Source organism: Pseudophryne corroboree, chromosome 5 (genome assembly GCF_028390025.1).
Source record: "Pseudophryne corroboree isolate aPseCor3 chromosome 5, aPseCor3.hap2, whole genome shotgun sequence".
Lineage (NCBI taxonomy): Eukaryota > Metazoa > Chordata > Amphibia > Anura > Myobatrachidae > Pseudophryne > Pseudophryne corroboree.
The window spans coordinates 614,718,264-614,731,178 of NC_086448.1; the positions used below are offsets into that span (position 1 = coordinate 614,718,264).

Here is a 12,915-nt window from a genome sequence, read left to right on the forward strand (position 1 = left end):
TTCACTGCAAGCATTTTCACGTGAAACCTGTTTGGAATTAAATAGGTCGAAAAACGAGGCATTTTCGCCCGATTGCCGCAAAGAATTTTCGGGCAAAAAATTCCAGCGAATTTGCGGATAATTGAATACCCTAGTATCTATCTATCTATCTATCTATCTATCTATCTATCTATCTATCTATCTATCTATCTTGTATAAAGGTCTAATTGCACAGCAGAGTAAAAATCATCACTTTGTGAAAAAAGCAGGTCAGAGTTTTAAACAGACAACAAACATAGCAACTCAGCAACAAAATGTCACAAAACCTAAAAAAGATTATTATCTAGACACAAAGAGAAATCAAAACACAGGGCATTTTCCACAACTTGTGAAAGGTGATTATGATACATTCATTATGGCATTATGGTTTCCTTATCTTTACAAAGAAAGCCAACTGCTGTAGCTCTACACCCTTTGCCCTTATGTTTCTGTCCGATAATCAGTAAAATGTGAAAGCTGACGGGAAAGTTCACTAAAATTGGGACAAACACTGCACAGTGATACTATGAGTAACAGATAACATGACCTAAGAAAAACAATCTGATGAACAGTGACAATAACATGTAGTAAGACTACAACCAACTTAAGAGTAGATCAATATTATTCTACTAATGGCAACGCGGAATGTCTAACTATCTCAATACTCATATCTCTTTAATACCAATTCAAGTTAGAAATGAGTATACATATTTGTAAGTAAGCACACAAAAAGATCAGTAATAGAAGTTACTGCAAAAAATATATATCTTAAGGCCCATACACACTGGGCGATTCTGAGCTGAAAGCAGGTCACTTTTGGTGGTTTGAGCTGCTTTCAGCTCAAAATCGCCCAGTGTGTATGCCCCAGCGATGAGCGCTGATGCGCGCCCACACTTCATGAACGGCGGGGTGGACGGACGGCTTTCCATAGTATGGAAAGCCGTTCAATCCCGCTGACATCGCTCGGCAGGGGTAAAAAAATCGCTCAGTGTGTATGTACCTTTAGTGTGATGGCGTTCTCAAATATTGGTTTTTAGTTGCTAAAACAAAGCAACAGGCCGCAGCAAATATGGTGCAATTGATGTAGTGTTTCAAATGGTGAAAAAGAGCTTAAACATCAATTGCTTTGCTATTGAAATCCCATTCCCAAGCATACATGTACAGTAGCTAAAGATATAATTGTGTATACCAGTCATTCCAGAAGAATATGAAGTAAATACAAATAAAGTGATAATTACTAAGAAAAGTTGCGTTGATTTATTTTACCTTTAAGTATAAAATAGCTGATACAATGTTATAACAAAGCAATAACATTCTACTGTATACATGATTTATTCAAACAACATGTTTTAGTTAAAGCATTCCAGAAACAGAATGCCTCCCAGATCATTATTCAGATTACTGTGCAGAGGATCAATATCTAGAGTATTGCTAACTGGACACAGTGTAGGTTTGTAATTGCAATTCCCGATGCACATACATCTATGTGCTATCCAAGCATATAGCAAACCGTCATCTGCAGTAGTTTATTTTACATAATGTGTTTACATCCGTATTATTTTGATGTACAGTAGCATAGTTTAGGTAGTTCTCAAATAGTATAAAACCGGCACCAGCTAAACATTTTGGGACTGGGTTGACATAGTACAGCTGGAAACATCATCTCTGTCATCCCCTCTATTGGATTTCAGCAGTCACTTGGGTTTATAGTTTGTACCTCCTAGAGTCCTGTTACTATAGTCTATGAATAATGAATCTGAGTATCTGTATGTAATGAATACATATTTTTTTTGCAACACATGTAATTCTTTACCAATAGTGATAGATGTATCAAGCCTTCTCAAGAGTGGGAAAGTAAACATATGGAGAAGTTGCTCTGGGAAACCAATAATCTTCTAGTTAATATTTATTAAGTACATTCTATAACATAATATGTAGAAACTGGGTGTTGCTATGGGCAACTTTTTCGCTCTTAAAATGACTTGATAAGTGTTCCCTTAAACCTCAGAAGTATCCCAGATGACTTTGGGTGAGCACCAGTGACACATATGACAAGGACATCACTAGACTATCATCATACCCCCTCCAGCAAGTTATCAGCATTCCAGCTGTTACTCTTCAGTTCTAAAGAGTAATATTCCCCTTAAGGTATTCCCTTAAGGTATTCATTTTTTGCATGATAATTATAACTGCATGTATTTATTCCTACATTGTCCAATCAGCATCATATCTTAGCGCTTTAGCTCTCTACGGTATGATGATACACAACTCATGATGAATGGTGTAATCGGTGCTGTTAAGTGTTCATAGTAATTTCACATATGATTCATGTTTCCTTCTGCTGATTACTATGTTTATGTTTCTAATGTCTGATTAAACATGGACTTCTCACAATACATTGCTCTGAGACGTGCTGGCCTCGGACTGCTGCTGGTTTAAACATTTATCTTGACATCTGATTTATTTTTTTATTCAAATGCATGTTTGGTGAATATTGTGTTTAACAATACAAGAAAAATGTAAAAATGTATTTGTATGGTAAATGTTAGTCTTTATCCTCTGTAGTAGTATCAGGTCTCTATAGAATGAACATTTATATTACAAAAGAAGCATGGATTTGTATTGTAATTATTTCTTGCAAAACCTGTGAATGAAAATACTGTAATGCTTAATTGTTCAGTTAGTGGAGCAGCTAACGTTTCATATAGTCACTCCATTTAGTAAATAATGAGAAACCGTGCTGACTTCACTTTTGTTTTATTAGAGTAAAAAGGCACTTGCAATTATTGAAATGCATCTACATTAAGACATCTAAGCCACGTAGTACAGACTTCATATGACAGTATTGTGTTCCATACTGTACGGATGATACAGCGCTGCTTATATATCATGCCAAACAGACTTATTTGCCTGGCCACTAACTTTGTGACTTGTGACCATTCCAAGCATCCTGCCAGAGAATTTTTCTTTGTGTCCTATTCACATCACTAATGCGTCAAAAATACAGCGCAGGGGTACACTGTTTGCTGACATCGTCATTGCATGTACTGTACATGCTGTGTACAGGACTTCTGTGTGCAGCTCTGACGCTACTCTGGGTTAGAAGGCAAAGGACAGGGATTTCCCATAGGAGCGACCCACACCATGCCTCGAGCCACGGATCATTAAGCCCTCTTCCTACACTTTGAACGCTCATGTGATGGAGATTTGTAGTGACAGTGCAGTATCATTGCCACTGAGAAGGCAATGATTCAATGATATATATATATTCAGACATAGAAATCATCAGCCTAACGTGGCTGCTACAAGTCCTGCATAACATAGCAGACCTCACTCAGTGGAGTGTTAATGGTAGATTTGCGCCCTGGAACAATACATCAAATAAATAGATTATACCAGTATAATATAATCTGTACTAAATATAATTGTTAAAGGGATAATAATTGGCAAATATCCACTTAAATCATGATGGAATCATTTTTTTTTCCATTTGGGAAGTAATTAGGCATTTTGGCAAATAAAGCACCTTGCTGTTGAACATGGATTGTCATAAGTTACACACATACACGTGAATTAATTTCCATAAAAAACCTGCATTAATAGTGCGTATTGCAGCCTCATAAACACTACTGGACTGATCGCTAAAGTCTATAATAAATATACCAGATGGCTAGATGTCTGGATATTTCCCTTCCTAACATTCCCACTAGCACAGACACGCATGGCACCTAGCATTCTAAACACATAAACATATTATTATTACATGTGAATACTGAAGTAATGACAGATGCTTTGCACATATTATAAATATGTGGAAAGGAGAAAAATGTAAAACACATACAAAAGCATTACAGTATCCTGTATGTACAAATAGATATAAAAACGTAACTGTACAAATGTAGTGGTTCCTATACAAATGAGCGTACAATAGTTAAATATTTCTTCCGAGAAACAGAGTGTTCATGTCATCATACACATTTTTTTAGGAAAAGCATTTAAACGAGAAAAATGTTACTCATTATTAAAGGGCTCTGTTGTTTCAACGTCTGTCCAGCAGAAAGAGATAGTGAGATGTCAGCACCACATCTGTGTGTCAGCAATAATACTTGTAGAGGGATAAAGTAGTAAGGACTGTGGGTCCCTCGGGCTGGCAGTTTCCAGGTAGTGTTATATTTCTTACAAAGAAAGATATGTTATTTGCATAACTTGTATGCCATAAAACACATGCATCCAAAGTCCACAGGCTTAGTGTTCACACTTGTAGTACCCAGGTCTGTACATTCCACCGCACTGAGCGCTGCCAGGCTTAGCAGCTGTGCCGCATGCAGTCCAATACATTCCGTCAGTGCAGGTTGTTGCTGAGCTCGTTGTGTGCAGGTCTGCTGAGTACTCAATACTTTCAGCTGTTTTTTGGCTTTAAAATCCATTCCGCCTGGGGGTTAATATGATATACATCCAGCATATATGTATCAGGGTCTAGGCAATGTTCTCCTACAACAGAACGAGTCATTAGTCTAATTACTGAAAATGAAAAGAAGTTATTATTTAACTTAAATAATATTTTGTCACTTCACAATTTAGGAGTTGAGATATCTACAATCTAGCCATCATTTTTCTGCTACGCCAAATGACGTAGTTATATCTGACTCAAATCCGAGACGCTGAAGTGTGTAGTGGTTGTTAGTCACAATGCTGCAGCATTTGCAGCAAAATGTTGCATAGGTGGAGTGGTGATGTTGCGGGTTGGTGGTAGGTGAGCTACAAGTAACATAAATCAGATATGTCACCCCTCACACATTTCTGCCTCAATAGCTGCACTGGTGTGGTTGCTATGCCTGGCCGATACGTAAGTGTTCAGCTCTCATGGGCAGGGTCCTCTCTGCCCTGTATCTAATGTCTGTCCCTCTTTCGTCATCTGTGCTTGTTCTATTTTTATATTGTGTTTGATTTGTAACTGGCGGCCCTGTGCCGCAGATTTTTGTGGTGCCAATTAAATCATGAGCTTGAGGAGTTATAGCAGATTTGTACTATGAGGGTGGTTCAATAGGTAACAAGATCTCTCATGTGTGTGATGTTCTCTATTTCATTATAATTTCGCGGCAGAGCAGATAGACCACTGCTTCCCCTCATGGCCATTAGACTGCGCCTCATATCTGTCATACTGTCATAACATCAGTTGAAACATGGCGGAGACTGGTGGAAACATGGTCAAACACTGAGGTGTATAGTGAGATCAGATTTCTGCATCTAAAGAGCACATCAGCAGCTGAAATTCATCACCAACTTTTGCGGTTTACGCAGGCCAAATTCACAATGGGGTGAATAGAACTACAGCTCCAGGCCTCCACATAACAATAGGCCCATTATCATGGCAGTATGATAACGACCAGCTGCTTAGCTGTCAATGTATCATAAGTAATTCAAATGTATTTCTGTTTTTCTCAAAATATTATGCGATTTTTGTATTTTTATGTATTTATGGAGAGAGTGGAGCAAATAGTATGGGGGTGTACACACCTATGTGACACTTGTCACATCCACACAGCACTGGCCACAGCTCCTCCCCGTCTCAGTATAAGCACTTCAACATTTTTAGCCCCAGGCCCATGTTGCCCTTAATCCGGCCCTGGGTGTATGGGGATAACATCATGTCATCGAAAGAGGTTTGGGTTTAGTGCATTGAAATGAATTCTCACTAAGATCTTTGATTTCCGAATATCAGGTCGGAAGTTCCAGACATTACACTTACTTATTATTAACATTTATTTATATAGCTCCAGCATAATCTGGTGCCCTTTACAGTTGGGAACAAAACAGTAATACAATTGAGCGATAACAAACAAGGAATTAGGTGGGCCCTGCTTGCAAGCTTACAAACTATAAACTAATGCTGGGCACACATGGTCAGATAAAATGCTTGTAAGAACGATAGACATTTTATCTAACAGCCAGACACCCATCATACATCATGGCCACACTCTGTGAGATACAGTATCATCCCCTGTGAAGAACAGGAGAAATCTCTGCCCATCGGCTGCGGAAGTGCTTACACTGCCTGATGCGGATGTCTTGAACTCCGATAATACTTCTTCCAATGGACATGCTGGACGATTTCGGCATGTTCAACTGATCAGTATTTTGAAATTACCTACATAAATACATAGTACAATAATCTCGGCGATCCGCCTAAAGATAATTGTGTAATGTATGCCCAGCATTAGGGGCTGATTTGGAGTTTAGAGCAAAGCGAAAAAGAGCAAGTAACTAACTATCCGCCTTGGCAAACCATGTTGCACTGCAGGTGGAGGGGGGGATGGGCAAATATAAAATGTGCAGAGACATTTTGATATGAGGGAGGCATGTCTAAACTCAAATCTAAATTGCAGTGTCAAAATAAAGCTGCCAAGCATTTGTGGGCTACATGCAAACGCAGCAGCCAGTATTTACCCTGCATGCAATAAATAAATAAATAAAATAATTAAATCAATAATTGTATTTGCATGGTTTGTTCTAGATATAAAGTTATTTGCTTTTTTTTTTTTTTGCCTTGCTCCCAACTCAGAATCAGCCTCTTAATGATACTATTAAAGCTAAAATGCAAGTTACTTTTTATGAAAGACCTGCTAATAGCATTCTCATTATATACTGGTGGAGACTAACATTTTATGTACGTGTTACTATAATATATAAGATGCTAGCAATTTCTTCATGAAGCAACATCTCATCTTCTGGTTCCAGCAGCTGTAATGTCTGTATACTGATCTGCGCTGCAAGGAGGCGCTCATAAACACCCACTAAAAGAACTGGAAGCATTTTGCAAATATACATATAATATGAATATGGCAACTTTTATGTAGATTTTTGTTTAGTAGCCCTGGAACTACAGGTAATAATTATGTATGATAGTGCTGTAGTGAGCCCATGAAACTAAACAGTCTGAACAATGGGCCTAATTCAGCATGGATCACTAATTAGAGAAATCGCAGTCATTATGGAAGGACTGTGCATGCGTAGCATTTACATTGCGCATGCGCGAGGGGTAATAGCGTCAGAAAATGTGTACAGATCGTACACACAATGTAGCCGCTGTTTGACTGACAGGAAGCCGGCGTTTCTGGGAGGAAACCTGATGTTTTCAGGGTGTGTCAGATAAAAAGCAGGCGTGGCCAGGCATTTTTGAAGAGGGTCTCTGACGTTAAAGCAGACCACTTCCAGGCCGTCTCAGTCACAGATTAGTGGCAGTCTCAGACCTACTCACATTTGGTCAGATGGCAAAGACTCTTCAATGTTTCCGGAATTTGCGTATATGCATCTGCGATGCATTTGCAAGTTTGCATGGGGCATTTTTTTCTTTCTACTTTCTACTCGCAGTCAACTGCAATTTCTCAGATTAACGGTCCATGCTGAATTAAGCCCTATGTTAACGAATGAGAGATATCTTAGATAAATAGCATATTCTATTCTAGTCTTTTCAACCAAGGATACTTGTTTTAGCCTAATAAATAAGCCCCAAGCAGTGGCAAACACAGGATTTGCATGGGGGGTTTCCAGAACTGGGTGGAGCCAATCACGCAGGTGGGGACTGAGGTGACCCAGTATATGCTGGGTCCGTAAAACTAGTGTGTCAGTGTGTGTGTGTGTGTGTGTGTGTGTGTATATATATATATATATATATATATAAAATATATATATATATACATATCTACACACATATATACCGTGTATATATATATTTATATATATATATATATCTCTATACACACACATACATATACACATATACATAGCATATTAAACATGCATATATATATATATATATATATAAACACATACAGTACACGTATATATACACATGTATATATATCATATGTGTGTGTGTGCGTTTATATGTATGTATGTATATACATGTGTATATATGTATGCACATGGATATATATGTACTATAATTAAAATAAAGTAAACTTTTATTGCACTTACAAGTGCCACCAGGAAGACAGCAGGCTGCAGAGGATGCTAGACAGCCATTAATAATACTCATGCAGCTAAAAAAAAAATAAAAAAAAATAAAAATGTTTTTTTGTTTTTAGTGGAGGGGGGTTTCTGGGTGCTCGGAAACCCCCCCTGGGTGCGCCACTGCCAAGGAAAAAAAATGAATAACAAAGTTTTTAAGTGTTGAAATTGCAATAAACTTAGACAAAGGTTGTACAATCAGCCAGGTAACTGCAGAATAATGTATAATCTCTGGTTTATAGATGTTCTGAGAACTGGAAAATTGTTGCTCATTGAGGTTTGGTTGGTTAAGATCCAGGAGTCTGGCTATTATTAAAGTAAAAGCAGAAAGCAGGGAAAACGGCATACTCTGGGGGGTAAATTTACTAAGATGGGAGTTCTATTTAAGGTGGGATGTTGCCCATAGCAACCAATCAGATTCCAGGTATTATCTTTTAGAACAGAGGTTCTCAAACTCGGTCCTCGGGGGCACACACAGTGCATGTTTTGCAGGTCTCCTCACAGAATCGCAAGTGAAATAATTAGCTCCACCTGTGGACCTTTTAAAATGTGTCAGTGAGTAATTAATACACCTGTGCACCTGCAGGGTTACCTGCAAAACATGCACTGTGTGTTCCCCCGAGGACCGAGTTTGAGAACCTCTGTTTTAGAAGGTGCTAGATAAATGAGAAGTAGAAACTGAATGGTTGCTATGGGCAACATCCCATCTTAAACAGAACTCCCATCTTAGTAAATTTACCCCTAGGTTGGGAAAAAAAATTGTAAAGACAAAAAGATACAGGAAAAGAAGATATTTCCTGGTTCTCTTAAGTAGTAAATATATAGCTACTAAATAGCAATCATGATTGGTGTAGTGTGATGGCTGGTAGAGACAAAGGGAATGATTACTAAAGGCAGCCATACACTTTGTAATTATCGGCTGATCAGGGCGATAACTGCATAGTGTATGGCTGCAACCGAGCACCAATTTGCATAACAAATCTTTCAGCATGCCTGACTTATATGATAATTAGTGCTCAGATCCGAGAGTGAATATATCTACCATCAGACAGAGAGACCAATTATCTGACAGTGTATGGCAATGTGAGTTATATCTGGGATCCGGCACCGTCATCCCGAATAGGATAACAATGCCAGCGCCAGCATCCGACAGCCGGGATCCCAAACGAGTGGCTGCCAGGCCACTGGAAAGGTAAGCTGCGTGGTGTTAGGTCGATGCGACCCGGGACCCGTTTACTAGATAGGGAGAGGTGGCGCGGAGATGATCTCATTTCCTAGCGCCGCCTCCACCTCCGCCGCCGGCTCTGACCCCCTCCCCCCCGCTGATATGACAACCCGCCTGGCATATTGCCGGGTCGGGAAAGCCTGCAGCAGCTGTCAATGCCGGTTCCCACCCGGGAAGGACCCGTTTCCAATTCCCGGGTGGGATCCGGCATTGGCAATGTGAAAGGGGTATGACTTGGGTTATTACCGGGGCAAGTCGATACGACTCAGGTCCTGGCATGGTGTGAAAGGGTTGGCCCGGGTCATGCATCCTGGGTCCGCGACCAGGGTTATTCCCGGGTCTGACTCGGGTAGACTGCAGTGTGAAAAGCAGGCCCAAGTCATACATGACCCAGATCATGCCTAAAAGGCTCCTGATTGGTGAGCTCAGGACACTTGGAGATGGCATAATCTTCAAGCATCCTGTATTGGTGGCGATGACCCAGAACCATCCAGGTGGTGTGAAAGGGGTAAGCAATCTGAAACCCTGGCTCCAGCCTGTGTCGGACATGGGTCAGAGCCAGTGCTTCAGTGTAAAAGTGGTATAACAGAGTGGTTTCTAACTGTTCAAATATGCTACAGTGTATAATGAAGTATACATTTACCATCTGTAACAGGCAGCTCATCTACAGTTTCAGACATTACTACGTGGTGAGATGAAGTAATAGTAGATCACATTTCCAAATCTCACAGTATTATATATTACAAAGTACCTTGATCTTGCACCATATAAAGAAAATGAAAGCATTTTTCAGACATATTAATACCTACATGAAGTATACTTTTCAGTAATTCCTCTTACCTATGTTCCCTCCTATTTCATATAAACTTTGGTTGTGTGATTTGTCAGGTGTCCCGTGGCTAAAAACAGAATAGAAAATGTTAGTCCTCTGATCAAAAAACACCCTTTGTAGTTCTCCGCCATTCTAAATATGTAAAACTAGTTTATTGTTTGAGCTGTTTCGGTGCCAGCTGCTATTGCTGTCGCCTCTAAGCTGTATTCTCTAGCGAAAATGGCTAATTAGTTCCAGAATTCTAAGTAGACCATCCATAGAGAAATAGTATGCCTCTATTTTATACTCCATCATCAATATACATCCTTCAGTAATGAGTCTCAGCTAATTCTATTTCACCACTATTGTGGATAATTGGCAAAATGTAAATAAATGTGTCCAATGGAACTGCATTTTAATGTGATAGCACAAACTGCAGTGCTAATTTTAAACGATTCAAATAAAACCAGCATGACATTTATTGGATTTTATGCTGTCTGCCAGCAAGATGGTCGGCCTTATATAGAAAAGCAAATTACCAAAGCATGTGATGAAGGCTGAATGGAATATAAGACATTGTAAACTAGAAAACCATCCAGTTCTAGTACAACAGACAAGCTTAATTCTTGAATTCACATGAACATATATTTTGTTTTCCCCAAATGATCATTCTTTTGAAGATTTAACTTTTTTTTAAAATAGCACAAACTAAGAAAGTATGCCCAAAAATACAAAATAACAGAGGGATCCTCTATACCTATACAATGAAATATGACATCCAGGTAACTAGGATGCATCAGCAAAAGCGAAAAAGAGAATGAAATAAACCACTGAATAGTGAATATGCATGTATATGTAGATGCAAAATCTCAGCTCTATTCATCAGCAGAGATTTTAGTTGTCACAATCCATTTTTGACGATCACCAACATATTTTTTTTGTTTTATTTTCTATATGAAAAGGTTAGAAAATATAAATGTAAAATGTTATTGTGAATGAAAATACAGCATTAAACAATACAAACAGAACTGTACATAAAATTACATTAAGATAAAAATATCTCCAGAAAGAGCTAACTCAGTTGCAGTTCACAAAGGCAAGTAGTATTCCCCTTGTATAGCCCCTAGTATAGTCCTTTGGCTTAGTACCTAGATACCACTAATTGTCTGATCCCAATCTCCAGTAGTAACACACTATCATATCTTACAGTCCTGAGGAGTAGTCCCCTATCATAGTTTCCAGTCCTCATAGCTCCCTGTCCCCAGTAGTGGTCACCTATTATAGCTTTCAGTCTTTATTAATAGTTCACTATTATATCTTACAGTCCTCAGCAGTAGATCCCTATCATACAGTATATTACAAGCTCAGAAGTAGTTCCCTATCATAACTTACAGTCCTCAGTGGTAATTCCCTATCACAGTTTACAGTCCTCCACAGTCTCCTATTACAGAGTACAGTACTCAGTAATAGTTCCCTATCTTACAATCCTTAGTGGCACTTTCCTAGCATGTTTTACAGCTCTCATTCATCTCCTATAATAGTTTACAATGCTCAGTAGTAGTCCCCTATTATAGAGTACAGTCACCAGTAGTAGTTATCTATCCGATTTTACAGTTCTTAGTTGTAGCTCCCTATCATAGTTTATCTCCTGTCATAACTTCCAGTCCCCAGTAGTAATTCCCGATCATAGTTGCCATCCCCAGTAGCTGTTTCCTATCACAGCTTCCAGTTACCAGTAGTAGTTCCGTATCATAGATGTCAGTCCTCAGTAGTACAGTAGTTATTTATTATTACCAGTTATTTATAGAGCGCACACATATTCCGCAGCGCTTTACAGATAATATTTTGGCCATTCACATCAGTAGTTCACTATCACAGCTTCCACTCCTCAGTAGTAATCTCCTTTTATAGATTTCAGACATCAGTGGTATGTCCCTGACCATACTGTACGATACATTCCAGTGCTCAATACTCCCCTATGATAGACTTCCATTTTCAGTAGTAGGTCTTTTATAATAGCTTTTAGTTCTCATCAGTAATCACCTATTAAAGCTTCCAGTTGTCCGTAGTAATTTCATATCATAGCTTTCAGTCTTCGGTATTAGTCCTCTATCATAGCTTCCAGTGCTCAGTAGCAGTCTCCTATGATACCGTACAGTCCTCAGTAGACGTTCTCTATCATAGCTTCCAGTGGGTAGTCTTCAGTTTGCCGGCTGCCGGGATCCAAGCGCACAGTATACTGGCTCCGGAATCCTGACAACCGGCATACCGACACCTTTTCTCCCTCTTGGGGGTCCACGACCCCCCTGGAGGGGGAATATATAGCATGATGCTCATACCGTGCCACCATGCCTGCATCGTGGCGAGTGCAGCAAGTCCACAAGGGGCTCATTTGCGCTCGCCCAGCTGTCGGTATACCGGTGGTCTGGATGCCAGCGCAGGTATGCTTGCCGCCGGGAGCCTGGCCGTTGGCATACCATACTACACTCCTTCCAGTCCCCAGTAGTAGTTCCCTATCATACTGTAGCTTCTATTCCTCAGTCGTAATTGCCTAGAATAGCTTCCAGTTATCAGTAAAAGGTCCCTTATCATAGCTCCCAGTCCTCGGCAGTAGTTCACTGCCATAATTGATTAATTCAGACAAGGATATTGAGTCTCTACGTAATGATTTAACTAGATTGGAGGTCTGGGCAGACAAATGGAAAATGAGGTTCAATATAGATAAATGTAAAGTTATGCACTTTGGAACGAAGAACAATCAGGCAGCCTATAAATTAAATGGGGAAAATGTAGGGATAACAGTAGTTGAAAAAGATTTGAGAGTGCTCATCGATAATAGACTTAGTAGCAG

At 39.4% G+C, this 12,915-nt stretch overlaps 1 protein-coding gene across 4 annotated transcripts in view; it reads right to left on the reverse strand.

Moving 5' to 3' along the window:
* Nucleotides 1-2,759: 2,759 nt before the first annotated feature.
* The window catches only part of ARHGAP28 (Rho GTPase activating protein 28), a 320,532-nt gene continuing 310,376 nt past the window's right edge, over nt 2,760-12,915 (reverse strand). For all 4 annotated transcript variants that reach the window (XM_063923510.1, XM_063923509.1, XM_063923512.1 and 1 more), the window contains exons 14-15: nt 10,094-10,152; nt 2,760-4,509 (exon numbers count right to left, since the gene is read on the reverse strand). In XM_063923510.1, coding sequence (XP_063779580.1) covers nt 4,418-4,509; nt 10,094-10,152 — 151 coding nt within the window. In that variant the 3' untranslated portion in view covers nt 2,760-4,417. The remainder of the gene's footprint in view (nt 4,510-10,093; nt 10,153-12,915) is intronic.